At 44.4% G+C, this 15,338-nt stretch overlaps 2 protein-coding genes across 3 annotated transcripts in view; one reads left to right on the top strand and one right to left on the bottom strand.

Moving 5' to 3' along the window:
- The window catches only part of LOC146208237 (exportin-4-like), a 41,860-nt gene extending 32,560 nt beyond the window's left edge, over window positions 1-9,300 (top strand). For both annotated transcript variants that reach the window (XM_084592095.1, XM_084592089.1), the window contains 7 exons: window positions 175-344; window positions 1,345-1,593; window positions 2,331-2,608; window positions 5,045-5,307; window positions 8,035-8,165; window positions 8,247-8,457; window positions 8,976-9,300. In XM_084592095.1, coding sequence (XP_084448221.1) covers window positions 175-344; window positions 1,345-1,593; window positions 2,331-2,608; window positions 5,045-5,307; window positions 8,035-8,165; window positions 8,247-8,457; window positions 8,976-9,170 — 1,497 coding nt within the window. In that variant the 3' untranslated portion in view covers window positions 9,171-9,300. The remainder of the gene's footprint in view (window positions 1-174; window positions 345-1,344; window positions 1,594-2,330; window positions 2,609-5,044; window positions 5,308-8,034; window positions 8,166-8,246; window positions 8,458-8,975) is intronic.
- Window positions 9,268-15,329, bottom strand: Mpc1 (mitochondrial pyruvate carrier). Its single transcript, XM_084592132.1, has 6 exons — window positions 15,027-15,329; window positions 14,893-14,896; window positions 14,786-14,801; window positions 14,620-14,700; window positions 13,956-14,088; window positions 9,268-9,434 (listed from the first exon to the last, which is right to left on the bottom strand). Exons 1-6 carry the CDS (start codon window positions 15,092-15,094, stop codon window positions 9,410-9,412), a joined length of 327 nt encoding a protein of 108 aa, XP_084448258.1. The 5' UTR covers window positions 15,095-15,329; the 3' UTR covers window positions 9,268-9,409.
- Window positions 15,330-15,338: the final 9 nt, after the last annotated feature.

The raw sequence follows: 15,338 nt of genomic DNA, 5'->3' as shown, positions 1-15,338 counted from the left end.
GATCGAATGTTCCCTTTAACAGTGGACCGTACTGTACATATTGAGTGGAGACTGTTTTCACATTCAAAGAGCAGCCTATTTTAGGAAGCCCTTTCGATAGTCTCAATATTATCTCGCGCTGGGCTACCTTTTAGAATCCTGTCTTGGGGCAGTAATTTTGAGATTTGTTTGCAGATGAGCCCAACTTTGGTGGCGGCGTTTGGACGCGACTCTGAGGCTGGTCCCTGCGTGCTGGATTGGGTGCTAGGCAAACTGTGCTCCAACCTAGAGTTGTGGCGCAGCGAGGCCACCCTGACTCTCAGCACATGCCAGGCCATGGTCTCCCTGCTCAACAACGTTGAGAGGTGCATAATTTTGTTTCATCAACAACAGTTTGGAGATACCTTGAGCTAAAAACTGCCCAATGATACATGATGCGTCCTAAAGAGGCTTTGAAAAAGTATTCTCACAATAACGTGCCTGCCAGCTCTCCTGATTTGCCTGAAAGGCTCCCGATTTTTTGCTATGCATACCAATTGTATGACCTCTGCCCTATATCTCTCAATAAGTTCCCTCTGCCTCTTGAAGAATAGTTTTTGCTAAAAGTGCAGTGTGGAATCTGGAGCTGCATTGTAGTAGTTAGCATCAACAGTTAGACAAGCGATCAAAGCCGGATGAAGCCAAAGCTGCTGTGGCTTGATGAATTTTGTGTTTTGTTGCAGTTGCTTGTGTGTATAGTTAGGGTTAGCTAGCCTGCGTGCACAGTATAAAGTTAGAATTCTTGTGTGCTTAAAGTCGTGGCGCTATCAGAATGCAAAAACAGATATTTTGGGACCTTTTTTTTTTTTCTTTTGTGGTCTTATACTTCTAAATTTCTGTGCATGTGACATCGAGAAGAGGTGAACAGTTTTCATTTGGCCCAACTTGTCGACGTGGTGCAATAATTCAGTACGCTCTAGTGCAATGTATCCTGGTTTGGCTGTATTTGATTCTTATAGTATTGTCACTTGCCTGGTTTGGCAGGTTGTTAACTGGTAAGGAAAGTGAAAAATGTTGCTGTAAATAAACCTTGTCAGGTGCAGACAGATCCACGTGCATGTGCTGTTTCACATGGAAGAATACAAGTACTTATCACAGCTTTGTGAAATTTGCATCCTGTGTGAATGAAGCATATTGTTACTGGATATTATATAAGAAGAAAGAATGCCCTACTCATATCATGTCGTAGTAGTATCAACATCCTGGAGCAACAGTATTTTTGGTTTTGGCACAAATGCGGGTTTGAGATGTCTTTAGCCTTTCAGTACCCTCAGCTGTTGCTGGGAAGACTGCACCATTCCCTGTGTTTCCCTCCATATACTTCAGGGGACATCGGGCTGCGGCATGTCCCAGCCTGCTGTCGCTCCTGCAGCGCCAATCCCAGGGCCAGCTGGGACCCCTGGCTCCAGGCTCCCATCGAGCACTGCTCAAGGCCTTGGTCATTGCGTGCACTGCGAACCGATTGCCGGAGGCACCCAGGCTTTGGGAGGCGCTCCTGGGACCCCTCAGGGCGCGATTTGACGAGCTCCTGGCATCCCCAAATCAGACACGCTGCTGCCTCACTGAGCCCCTAAAGTGAGGAACGTTCCTTCTTTCTCCTTCCATGGTGTTGCTTCATCTGGACTACACCCACTGCAGGGCGGAGGCCCCTCCCATATTACTCCAATTAACCCAGTTCTGTGCTAGCTGCATCCACTTGACCCCTGTGAACTTTTTAACCTCATCCACCCTCTTGACTTTCTGCTGCCCCTGCTACGCTTTCCTTCCCTTGATATCTGTTGTTACCCTTTTTGACCACCTGTTATCCTCTCTTCGCACTACATGCCCTGCACGTGCTTACTTCTTCTGACCTTATCTCTGCTGACTTATCAAAGTGAATGGAATCTTAAACCATGGTTAGGTACTTTCTCGGCAACAAAGCAAGAAAAGCTATTTCAAAGTGACGACTAGGAACTGCCTTCAGTGCCATTGCATCTGCACACGCTAGCATGCACACAGACATTTTTTTTTTGTGTGTTGGGCGACTCTTTGTCAGTGATGAGGACATTGTGAAATCTGACTCTGACTTGCATAGAAGTTATGGCACGAAACATACTGCCATATAAAGCAGGAGCATCAGAATACAGCAGTGCAGTGAGCCAGTAGGGAATTCAAGGTCTATTAATTCATTTTGTGTTGCGCTCTCACGTACGGTTGGGGTAAGCCCACATTCTACTTTGATTTGCACGTTGCAGTGGAAAGGATTGGTACTGCCCGCACTGGCAGTTGCGTCTAGTGGTCACGGCTGTGTTGATGGTGCTTTACACTTGCAGGGGCAAAGCGCTTGACCTGCTCGAGAGTCTGTGCGGCGTTGCCGAAGGTGCCACGCCGAGTAACCTGACGACCATCCGGCCTCTGCTGCTGCCTCTGCTGGGCAGGCTCACTCCAGTGGTGCCCGTGTTGCGCGCTGAGCCAACCCTGGCCTCTGCGGCCATACAGCTGTACCGAGCAGCTGCCCGCCGGCTGCTCTGCTTTGTGGGGCCAGAGGACGCCACCGAGCTGTGCCGCTGCTGCCTGGAACTGGTGCGACAGTTTGCCCACGACAACGCAGGTGCTCGCTTTTCTCCTTGCACCATTTCTCGGAGAGTAGAAGGAGGAAATGGGCTTCAAATAAACAGCAGCTTGATCCATTTCAAGTGCTACTATGTGTAGGGGTTGAACAAAAAAAGGTCAGTGTCATTCGCACGCATTACAGATAGCTGGCTAATGAGCAGTTACACAGTCAGAGAAGGAAAAGAAGTATTGAGGTCAAGGGCATGGTGAGATGGTGTACCATTGAATTAAGTGGTGCAGTTTTGCATTTTGAAGTGCTGCTCCATTTCCTTGCATACCTGTGCAGACTTAGAGGCTCCACATCTCCGGCAAGCATCATCGGCTAGTGTAGGGCTGTTTACTGTAATTGCCTGCTGAAGGCAATTACTACATGGTTTGCCCATTGATATATGGGCAGTGATTCGAAATCATGCATTGTTGTCATGAACTGCTTTCGTATAAATTCGGTCTACCACACCGGTTAAGTGGTGATTAAATCACTTTCTTCGGTCAACATGGAGACCATGTGGCACTTTGATCACTCACCCAAACTAAACCAGTAGCCGAATGGTAATGCCGCGACCCATCTTTTAGACGTCAGCTTTCACTTGTATTTTTGTTGTTCTATGAATCTCATTTACCTTTCATTACTTTTCTTTTAAATAGAGATAGCATTTACTTTTACAAGCACAGCCGAGTACAACCATCTGAGCAATAAATTGTGTTGAGGCTGACAAAAGAGCCAAGGTAAACACTAAGTGATGGGTGACTTTTCGCTGCACATAAATGCCTCACCACATCACCAAGAAAAGAAACACTGAAAGTACAGTTTGACATAAACAGTGAAAATGTCCATGATTATTCAAGAAATATAAACCATAAAGACCACCTAATACATATGTATGTGGTTACAGTATATGATTGTTGTCCTGTGTGGTGCACTCTTTTGCTACAGAATTAGCTTGACGTAGCATCAGTGTTGTGCTTTTGCAGCTGAAGAAAATCGCAGGTTAATGTTCTCATTGGTGTCATTACTGTATTACTATGCAGTAAAACCTTGTTACAAGAGACACTCAAGGGAGGCAAGGAAGACGTCTCTTAAAACTAAGGTCTCTTGTAATAAAAAATAGGCTAGATCAGTTTTTTGCACATCAGCAAAAAGCACATTTAAACAAATTCACAGACATTAATGGGAAATTGTTCAAAATGGCTTAAAGGAACCCTCCAGTAAAACTTCTTTAGTACAATTTTTTTTTTAATTCTGGAAAAACGTATGATCTGAACTGCCTAATATTAAAAAAATGAACTGCTGAATGAGGTGCAAAGGCATTTAAAATTGACTTTCAATGTATAAAAGTGTGGATTAGCATTTATAGGCATCATGTTTGCACAGCTCTTTTTTTAGCTCTCTCAGAGTGGCGTTACCCTAAAGGAAAGGATTTAGCAACAAATCTGGTTCGCAAAAGGAGTGATGAGCTGGGATCACTTAATTAATTGTTTCATAATGCTTTGCTCCCTTACACCAATGACATGTAGTGAAGCCATTGCGATGGGTTGTACAGTCGCCGCGCCTTTACTTATGCTGCTTCCCTCGGGCCCGGCCCGATCGTGTACAAGCGAGCACAATAGAAGCTCGTGAATTTGAACATTATGTGACTGGGAAAAAAACAAGTTCGAATTATCGAATGGCCTCGAAAAAGCTGACAAGAACCATTTGCATTACGGCAAATTTACCGTATTTACTCGCGTAACGACCGCCTAGCATAATGACACTCCCCTTGCCACTGAGAATTAAAAAAAAAAAAGCGTCCGTTAGCGCGTCCCTCTGTATCCCGTCACCGGTGCATTCCACCGCGCATTTCTTGGCAGTAGGCCAAGATGCTGCGCAGCGATTACATGGTGTGTTTTCATTTTCACGCTAGCTCTATCGGGAAAAAAGCAGAATGCCAGCGCTCGTCCGGTTGTGCAGACCTTGTTCTCACTTTATCGTGTCGCGTTTGGTTCGGGCATGGTCCACTGCCACACTGGAACGTGTGATAGGGCAAACGCCTTTTGAAGCGAACAGTTGCTTAAAGCCGGTGTCATGATCGCGGCTGACTGCGTGCTTTTTTTTGATGACTTATGGATGAAAGGATGGACGATTGTCGCAAAAGGAAAAAACGTTTTTCCCGCGTAACTTTTTTTTTTTTGCAACCCGTAGCGCATGTCATAGCCTTTCATTTGCGTTGGCTGTGACTGCGCCGACAGAAATAGTTATCCATATTTCCGAATTAATGGGGGTTGAATTTATGAGTAAAGAATTTACTCTAGGTATCCAAAAATTGTCCGTAGTAAACGAGTGTCTCTTGTAACCGTGCCTCTTGCATGCATTGTTGTTACCATGGTGGCAAACATAGGAAAACCAGCCAAACCATTTTCAAGTGTCTCTTGTGACGAGATATTACTGTAAATGCAGGGCGGTTCACAACTGAGGCCACTGCCGAAGACAGCCACTGCCAAGATCTCGGGGAGCTGCTGGAACTGCTGACGGAGCTCCTCTCAAAGGACTTCCTCTACATGGGGCCACCTTTGGCAGCAGCACCCTTGCAGGTCAGGGGAGGTGCCAACGGTGGCAATGCCGGCGGCGATGGTGCAGTGCAGCCCAGTGTGCCCGCCTCCGAGATTGTCGTGGAAGGCTTGCAGCTACTCATGCCTTTGCTCAATGCTCAGCTACTGCAGGCAAGTCTCCCTTCGTTTGCAAGGTGTGCTCTGGTATTGATGACAGGATTTCTCAGTTCAATACCGGTTGTACATTTGTCTGGCTTCCCTGTTGTGCAAATAGCATGATGAAAGTGTCGATATGTCTGCTTGCACATCTGTTCTGACAGATATGGCTCCAATCTGGAGCTTTGTAGCATATACTGCCTTTACGGGGTTGCTGAGGACAAATACAGTCGAACCTGGATATATCGAACTCGTAAGTGATCGCGAAATAGGTCGATATATTGATAATTCAATATAAGGAAATTAGCTTGTGATGGCACTTACGATGCGAAAAAACGATACCGTATTTGTCGCATGGTCAACCCACTCCAATAATGAACCCACCCTCCACTTTTGCACCCGAGAATTTGAAGAAAAAAAAAGCATTGAGGCCAGCTCGCTCACATGCAAGCAATTGAGCGATCTCAGCGATGAGTGGCAGTGACAGAGCGAAAAATTTCCAAACTTGCTGGAACTGCGTCTCTCTCGCCGCTCGAGCCACCCCGGCAGCTCAAAACAAGGTTGCTGTGTCGCCACGGCAGCAATCGCGAGCGTTTTCGCTTGCATGTCAATGTCGCGTCCCACTCTGTTTTGGTCGTCTCATCCACTGCTCATTTCTTGGCAGCGTGCCAAGATGCTGCGCAGCGATATTGTCTGGCGTGTTTATCTTTTGATAGTTCCTGCGGTGGCAAGGAGCGAACTTGGCAGAGTGCCCGTGATGGCTTGATTGCACAAGCCTGGTTCGACTTGTCACGCCGTGCTTGGGGCGGGCATAGTCCACTGCCACAAAATCATTGGAAAGTGTGATAGCTAAATGCTGTTTCAAGCAAAAACTGCTAAAAGCCAGTGTCATGATCGCAGCTGACTGCGTGCTTTCATTGATTCGTACATGCAAAAATAAACGACTCCCGCAAAAAAAACAACAACAAAAAAACTACCACTTCTTAACGTCCGCAGCCGCCATATCTTTCGCTATGCCGCGCGTACAGCACAATGATAAGAATGGACGACTGTCGAAAAAAAAAAAAAAAAAGTAGAGAGAGAGATCTGCCACTTCTTAATGTCCGCAGGCGCCATAGCCACGTCGGCCGCTGTGCGCAGAGTGTTCGCAACACACGCTGGAGGAAGCGTCCGACATTCTGTCTGAAAATGGGCTGAGCTGGCTTGGTGCATGCGTAGCGCGTGCTACTGCGAACGAAGGCCGGGAAAGAGGAAGGAAAAAGATAGCTTGGCAAAAGAATGGGCACACCCTTGCGCTTCGCTCTATCGCATTTTATCCCCCCTCTCGTTTCCTACGGTTCTCTCTGGTTCATTCACGCACATGGCTTGCAAACGTCACGTGCTGGCGAGCGGGAAACGATAACCGCAGATACGCGTGCCTTTAGGAATGGGGGCGGCGCTGCCCTAGACCAGCTATCGCCGAACTGTCCCCTCTCATTACTTCCGTGCGTGGCTTGAAAATGTCACGCGGCAAACGGCTCAGGGCGATGCGATCGTCTTTGGGGAAGGCACACTTTCCGGTGCGTGGTGCGGAGTTCGACATATGGAACGACCAGTGAAATTGAGTTCGATATATGACGCGGGTTTCCTATAATTTTACATGGGATTTTCAAGGGGATATTCTGTGAGTTCGATATAACTAAAATTCGATATATCCGGGTTCGACTGTAGCAGTCAATCTTTTACTGATGTACAGTCGGTCCAGGATACATTTACTCGCATAATGCACACTTTTTTGTTTTTGTTTCAAGGAAAGTTGACATCATTTTTGAGAGAGGGTTCATTATGCAGGAAAACAAATGTTTCGGCCGATTTTTTGCAAGTGAAAATTTCATGTATGGCTATCCTTCCATCCATCATCAGCAAATGCCTGCTTTCAGCAGGGTCATGTTGAGAGTTTCTTGTAGTGTTTGCTGTTGTGATGGTGTGATCCAGTGACTTTGTAATAGCGAACGGCGCTGATCAATTATGGCGAAATGAAGCGAATGTGTGGTATACACTAGCCCGGAAGGTCTCGTGCACGTTTTTTACACGTGGTTTAAGAAATATCCTCACAGATGTGTCACGAGTGTGTAACACAAATGTGTAAGCATTCGGTGACAAAAGTGAAAGGGGATCATTATGTGAGTAAATGCGGTATACAGTTGAACTTGGATATATCGAACTCGAAGCAGATCGAGAAACAGTTCGATAACAATAGACGAGCTCCTCTGTAACCCAGAAACGTGAATATGATGTACCCTCACTAGCGACACGCTTTCTGTACCGATGCGCTCTTCGCCAGCATACTTGCAGCTCATTTCTTGCTGCATGTTTGAATTGACTAATGGGAGAAGATTTAAATGCAATTTTTTCAGCAATAATTGCATCTTTTACTGGCGGACAAATGTTACCGACACACTTTGAAAGAGCTTGGCTAGGTTGAGTGTGTTGGATTTCAAGATATACCATGGTAGGAAGTCATGAACATGTGGTGTGTACTGTTGCGTATAATTGCACAGGGAGAAAATGATTTAACAGCTATGTGATTTGTCTTGTTTTGGCATGCTTTGAGTGTTGTATCTCGATTGAAAAAAGAGATTGGGGGTGCTTCCTTTTTGTACCCACCCTTCCATCCCTTTTAGAGTGCATTCTTATGGCTGCAAGTCCAGTGTATAGTATTTGTTGCTGAAAACGTCCCCCCTCCTCAACCACACTATCCAGTTTCCAGCTCTATGTCTGCAATACTTCAAATTGGTTGCCCTGCTTGGGGAGCTGCATCCTGACCGTGTGTGCCAACTACCGGAAGGGCTGCTCCAGGCACTGCTGGGATCTGTTAGGGTGGGATTGACCAGGTGAGAGGCAGTCTTTATATTCACCGCTGCATCTTCAGCAGAGCGAAGCGAGCTTATTCTTGCCTGTCAATGCCCTTGCAGCTATTCTGCAGATGTGTCAGGCCTCTGCCTGGACGTGGTGTCGGTGTTGGCACTGGAGGTTCACCGAAAAGGGTTCCAGGCCAGTCCTGCTGGCCGTGCCCTCGAGCCCTTTCTGCAGCTGCTCCTCGAGATGGTGCTGCTGCAGCCGCTTGACGCTGAACTTACGCTTGTGGCCGGCAGTGCTCTGTTTGCACTTCTTTGCTGCTTCCGGGTGAGCAGGCTTTGTGTCTTTCCAGATCGGTGTGTGATGTACAGTTCAGGCCAAAAGTCTTCAGGCCACATGCTTAGCTTTCAGCTATACTGTTGGGTACTTATGACACCCCCCGATTTACTCTACATCCTTGTAGGGTGAGGAGAACCATCATCCTCTCGTTTTAAGTCTTTAGTGCTGTACCACCTGATCTTGCACTCAACTGCATGCCTATAGAGCCTTGCACGTGTGCAAGGTGCAGTGAGTAGCTATTGTTTTTGCTTGCATAGTGGCTTCTCAGATCCCAATATTTTATTTGTGAGCAACTGATTACATGCATGTGCACTATTCGAAGAATGGGAGAAGAGCGCTATTTCTATAAGCTATAATCCAATGCATGCATGAAGCTGAAGGTTCTGCAGATGCGTAGCAAAGCTACTATGTTGACATATTTATTGAACAGAACCAATGCAGTGATTCACTTGATAAAGCTGTGCAGAGAACAGTTTCCGCCAACACTAAGATTCTGTTTTTTTCAGGAAAGCTTCGCGCAACTAGGCCAAGCTCTTGTGGCAAGCCAGCAGGACGCCACAGTCAGACAGCGTCTCGCCCAGTCTTTGGAGACCCTGACGCGGGCACAACCCCTGACTCCGGAACGAGCCAACCGGCTTCGCTTCAGGGACGCTTTTGAGACTTTTGTCACAGAAGTCAGGGGATTCCTTTGTGTCAAATGACATCTCACTGCCATGAGGCCCTGCCTCTATCACCCTCTCCACCCCATGCCGTCCTCCTCTCATTCTCGGGACATAAAAGACGACTCATCCACATCTGGAAGGAGTAAAAGTTGCTTTATTTCTCTATGGATGTAATCTCTGTCCCTGTGATCATTTCACTTATCTACAGGGCCACTCATTTGCCCTTCCAGAATAAGTTTATTGCTCCTAATGGAAAGAAAAGTGTTAAGTTGCTGGGCCTACTTCTGCGGGCTCGTTAAGTACCTGAAAAAAAAAAAATAAAAAAAAAAAAAAAAAAAGGTTACAAAGCACTCAGTTCTCAGCACAGCAAGACACAAATATGATTGCTACTTGTTATACACATATTCATGTAACAAACTAAGCTATGTTTGCATTAGATAATATTACAGCAGAATCCCGATGTTGTGTTTTTCACGGGACCAGGATAAAAGCTGACAAAGTAGCCTGAAACAGTGCACAGGAAAATCATTCTCCGATTATTATTATTCCTTGTAAACATAACATACTTTGCTGACCCTTGGGGCAGTTACATGTGCAGAAGGTCCAATATGCCCTACAATCTCTCTCCATCTGCGTTAGCAGCAGTCAGTGGGAGGAAGGAGTACTTCAACGTTGTTTTTTTAAATAGTCTCTTTAATGTTATTGAAATCATTTGGAATCTAGCGTAGAGTCCTGCTCCACTTGATCTAAACAGTGGCTGTCAAAATATCGGCACGTGGTTAAGCAATATACTGGCAATTGTGCTTTGTGGGAATACTTAATCCGCTGCACCAGCACAGTTTATTGCATGCATTTCTGCGAGAATTAAAGCAGGACTGTCTCACAAAATCGTAACGGCAAGGAAAACACAGCACCGGGAAAGTAGAACTCTTTTGTATGCAAGTTACATAGAAATGTTAGAGTCAAAAGCTCTATAATTGGCGAGGGGTCGAAAAACAGTTCTCTAGTGTGCCTAGTCAAGGCACTATGAAGCAGACATATCTATCAAGCGTTGCCAGTCCGGTTTTTTCTCTGACTTATGCAAAGACCCCACGTAATGCCAGTGGTTTTGGAATGAGCCCAAATTTCCTTCCCTTTTGGAACATGAGCAAATTTTTTAAGAGTGGATTAAACTTGATTACTAAGAATGCATTACTGAAAATTTAGTCTGACAATGTAGACAGTGAAGAAGCTAGTCCATATCCCACTCATACACCTTATTGACAGTTGTAGACTTGAATTTGTCAAGAACATTGTGCTTGTACTGTCGCGCATCTTCATGTCATCTTTTTTTGTGCACAACCTTTCATGGCATTACAAGATTCAAGCCAACTAGCCTGGCAGCATCTCCTGCTGAAGAACATACAGCCCAAGGCATTTGGCTTCAAAGCCCCACAACAGTGGTTTTAGAATAGTTAAACTTGAGAAAAGTTAAGGTTTCTGATCACCTGCGAGATTACAAATGCTGGAGATGTGCAATGAACCCTGTTACAGAGCTTGGAAGCAAACATGTTGGGTTGTATTCTAAACTCCAACACTGCTGCACCTTCCGCAGCGTTGAAAAGATTCTTTGCCAAAGAGCATGTGCTAAAACAGGCAGGCCTAGTATAAAAGAAAATTTGCGAATTTGCGTGACAAAATACTTGACAGGAACAAGAGATGTGAACCTTCAAGGCAGATCTTATTTGCAGCTAGTTCGTGTACAGTGCACAGAAAAATTAGTGCCCTATTTTGAACTTGAAGCAGTATAGGCATCAATGTTGCCAATTCAGAACTGGAAAGCCTGCAACAAGGAATCCCAAAATCTGCTAAATTGAATATTTACATCAAAAACCTAATTTTTAAGAATTAATTTTGTTATTGGGCCTCTAAACAATATAACCAATATATTAAATACAAAAGCTGGAATATGAATACTTTTACTGTCTGGAATATTCTGCCTGCATTCTGTAGGTCTATATGAAAGTTAAAAAAGTATGTCTTTCTTTCGCAACTATACAAACTGCTGTACGAAGGCACTTTCACTCGAAAACAGTCTACTTCATCTCAGTTTGCCAAGCACTCTGCGAGCGATTGTACACTTGTACCACAATTTCTAGGCGGGATTCCAGCACCGCTGCCAACGTACACATTTGTATCGTGCCGATACATTTTCGTGCAGTTTTAGCAGCATTTACTCTGCCTTTGGAGCCAGATTGCAATAACTAAGATGGCATTTTTTTTCATCTCTGTTAGCATTATAGGTTCCCTGTTTGCAATCGATAACGTTTAGGTGACTGCATTTGTGTCAAAACTTTGCGTTCTACCAGAGCAGCATAGTCTGGGCCAGTTTGGACAAGTGATTTTTGTCAGAAGCATTGTTGTAGTTCACCCCGTCTCAGTACGCTAACAGCTTTTCCAGCTGTTAAGGGTGGGCTTTTATTGCAGTTGAAAAGAGCGATGTTGTCTTCAAACAGGTTCCTGCAACCACTCTTTCCTAAACTTCTGCACATACTTGACAGGTCCTTGTCTGGAATCAGCAGACTCAACAATTCCATTAACAAATGCCAAATATAAATAGATTTAGAGCATACTGGGCAAGCTCGAATATTCGCCACCATAAAATTTCGGTTACTGCATGTGCTCACACGACAGCTACTTGCAGAAATAGATATACATAATTTCCAGGACCTTCACTATCCTAAACAAAAATTATGGGGCCGAGAAAACCAACAATAAATTACCCAACAGGACCTAAAAACAGCTAAAAATGCAGCCTCCCGAGATACAAAATTTTTGCTCGCTAAAGAGAGCAAACCTGCTAGCGGGAAGACCGCTACCTTGGCAACACTGATAGGCACCAGCTTCTTGTTAGAATGTTTTATTTTTTTAATCATGTGCAAATATTAGTAAAGTAAAATCTTATTAATTTGGCCCTGTTGATTCGGATAATTTGGAGCATGGTTCTGGCAGACGCCCATATATAAGTCCATGGCACTGGACACTCGTTAATTCGCGTCAGTGCCTCCTTTAGACTGCCTGCAGCGTGAGGGGTCTGCGTAGCTGCCTGGCCTTCTGCTGTTACTCTTTCCCAATAAGGCTAAAGAATAAAGCATTAACACATGGCGCCCCTAGTGTCCACGGTGCCAAACTACTCTCTAACAGACACATTTGTAGACATGCGCACTTCCCGAAAACAGCACTATTTATTAACACTTCTAAAATACTGTCTCCATTAGTAATGCTTACAAATAGGAATGCTAAAAAAGAAGAAAAAAAAAAAAAAGTGCCGCCACAGATGGACAATCTCAATACTGTGGAAACGGGCGTCACACTGTAGGCACTGTAGTACAGGTGGCACTGATTCGGACATGGCCGGGCTTTGCTCTGGTTAATTCGGATGAGCAATTGTCGTTCAAAATTTCAAATACCAATCGAGTATGTCTGTATTCGAAAAATTGAGTTGGAATTTTTGAGCACTCAAAAAGTACCTATACATTGAAAATTTTCAAACTGATCAGAGTTTTACCGCACTGCATGGTTCACTACAATGCTTGACCACATGGACTATGTAGTGAAGCATGCATGAGGGGGGGCACTTTGTGAAGAGAGACCTTCTCATGACACTGAGAAAAAAATGTCGTTCTCGCTTCAAATTCAGACAACCATCAAGCAGGTGTTCGCTAGACAAAATTACTGTGATGTATGCGGTTTTCGGCAGTTTCTTCAGAACCATTCGATAATTCAAACTTTCGATTAGTTCGAACATTTTTCCTGGTTCCTTGAAGGCCGAATTAATGAGAGTTTACTGTATACATGGAATGCTATGTGATATTCACCCAGTACTGCTGGATGACTAAGTATTGAATCTCTCTCATGTTGTTTCTGTTTCAGATTAAATAGGTCAGCATTGTTCACATTATGAATGAACTGTGAGATAATCTGTTTGCCATCCTAAATTACTAAAATAATAAAGCCAATTTGCCATATCTTCCAAAGAACATGTTTTCTAAATGAAATACAACCTAAAATTGTCCTTTAGTACCTTGACCACCATTTGTCAGCTGTGCAAACATTTACATTTGATATTTGCTGCAAAATTGGTCTAGCGTTAGAAAATACATTGCAAGCCGCACTTATCAAGAATCACAAATGACAGTCTGCTTGTGATCAGCCTAGCTTATGGAAGTCTACTAGGGGCCAGAATGAAAGTGAATGATGGAGCAGCAATTATACTGCAGTTTTTTTCATGCCTGGGGCTATTCTGACCTTTGAAATTGTGGTATGTGTCTGGGTTCTGTGATGCGCCGTATTTAAGGCAACGGTTTCCCGTTTCGCCTCATTGTGAACAAGGCTCCCGTGTGGGAGCCGAAACGTCATTCCATCTTTCTTCTTTTGGTCGGTGTCATTTATTTTTCGTCATGTCCCATCCCGACCAGAAAGGCTTCCGTCAAACTCTTGACTTCAAATATATTGTATAGCAGTCGTAAATGAATACTGTGTGATGATCCATTTACAGTATACTTTACACATTACTGTAAGAAAAAAAAAAACATACCAAAATTCATATCTATACTCCTTTAATTATGAGTCGAATTTTTGTTGTTAACGTTACAGGAAGAACACAGAAAGAAAAATAAAAGGCCAATTCAATCCAACAGTTCAACTGCAGGTTATGACACAGTGAACTGCGCTAATCATTTGCAGTCATGGGTGGATTCTCAATGATAAATGCTAAAGCACTGCCTACCCATTGCACACTACCATGTTCTAATGAATTGCAAAGATAAACTGAGAAGTACTCACTCATATTTAATAAGCCGGCATCCTTGAGTGATTTGAGCAGCCTCATTTGTAAAATGACAAGCAAACAGGAGCATGTTTCTGGGCTGGACTTTGAGGGCAAATCTCATGAACAGGAGAGAGTATATGCATAATGCTGAAAAAGATTGACAGAAGGGGGTAATTTTGTTACACATGAACTAATATTTGGAAGTCGCTAATATATGAAATGCCCATGCAAAATTACAACATGACAAACTTGTTCTGCAAGGAGAGGATTATTAGGTGTGGTGTCAGTACTTGCATTACACTACCGAGACTGATGGGAACTTTGTCACTATGCGCTAATGCTGTCATTTCAGCTCAGATGCAAGCATGCACTTTCATTAGTACATGAATTTTGTCCGCGTTCTGTAGTACAATAGGCGATGTTCCATTGCTGGTATGCGAACACGCCTACAATGCACAAGTAAATGTTTGCCACTCTTCAGAACACGCAGCATGCAATCACTGCACAGCCGCATTGCGCTTGGCGCTGAAATCTCGCTGTCTAGGAATAAACAGAGCTCGAACTCTTCCTTGCAAGCTCGTTTTTGTTTGTTTGTTTTTTCGTTTTCTTATGCACGCGCCTGCTGTGCAGAGGAATCGGACCATTGCCGCGGACCATTTACGTAATCCGAGCTCTTACCGGTGGTCATTTTGCCGCTTATAATACTTGGATCTTTCTTGATGTCTGCTATGGCAGCCAGGGGAATTCCCCAGTTAGCAACTAGGTGGAAATAAAAGAGGAAAATAGGATTAAAAGCGCTGACAAAACTTTTAAGCATTATACATGTTATTTTGGCATTACATACCTGGTCCCCAGAAGTGCTACAGGAGGGGGAGGAAAGGGAACGTACGCATTACACAATTAGCCGATCTGGTACACGGAAAACACGTGAAAAGCGTATTTTGTACTCACGGTGCTACAAGGTCAGGTGGTAAGTTGGAGATCGGACAGCGCGCCGCCGGAGACGTGAACAAATGAAAATGAATGTACCATTTAGCAACCCATTGCAATGCGCTATGATATTAAGCGCATAATGTTCAGCTCACCTGCAAAGGTAGTCTCTGAATTCCTTGCTTCCCAGCTGCTTGATGAATTGACTGGCGTATCGTGACATTTTTTTTCAATGTCGCGCAATATCAACGGAGGCTTCAATCCGGACTGCCTGGAGCCTCTGCGGAGAGGTAGGACTAGATGATGAGGAGTCAATAACCTTTCCAGTTCTCTTAAATCATGAGTATCATAAGTAGGAGTAGTCTACTCAAGCGTAAGTTTCCTATTAATCTGCTAAAGTTTGCTTTAAAGACAAGCAGACCGCTGCTATTACTACGACACTGCGGCAAAATACGCAGAAGGCTAAA

This window comes from Amblyomma maculatum, chromosome 1 (genome assembly GCF_055883805.1).
Source record: "Amblyomma maculatum isolate TAMU_Amacu chromosome 1, ASM5588380v1, whole genome shotgun sequence".
Classification (NCBI taxonomy): Eukaryota; Metazoa; Arthropoda; class Arachnida; order Ixodida; family Ixodidae; genus Amblyomma; species Amblyomma maculatum.
The sequence above is the reverse complement of the archived record's forward strand: the minus strand, read 5'-3'. Positions and strand labels throughout refer to the sequence as shown.

What these genes read in the sequence shown, in the direction of transcription:
- Mpc1 (XM_084592132.1), bottom strand. Translation starts at nt 15,094, where the DNA reads ATGTCACGATACGCCAGTCAATTCATCAAGCAGCTGGGAAGCAAGGAA. An exon ending in AAGCGGCAAAATGACCACCG is followed by an intron (nt 14,089 to 14,619) that starts GTAAGAGCTCGG and finishes AATCTTTTTCAG; the next exon opens with CATTATGCATATACTCTCTC. An exon ending in TGCCGGCTTATTAAATATGA is followed by an intron (nt 9,435 to 13,955) that starts GTGAGTACTTCT and finishes TTTTTTTTTCAG; the next exon opens with GTACTTAACGAGCCCGCAGA.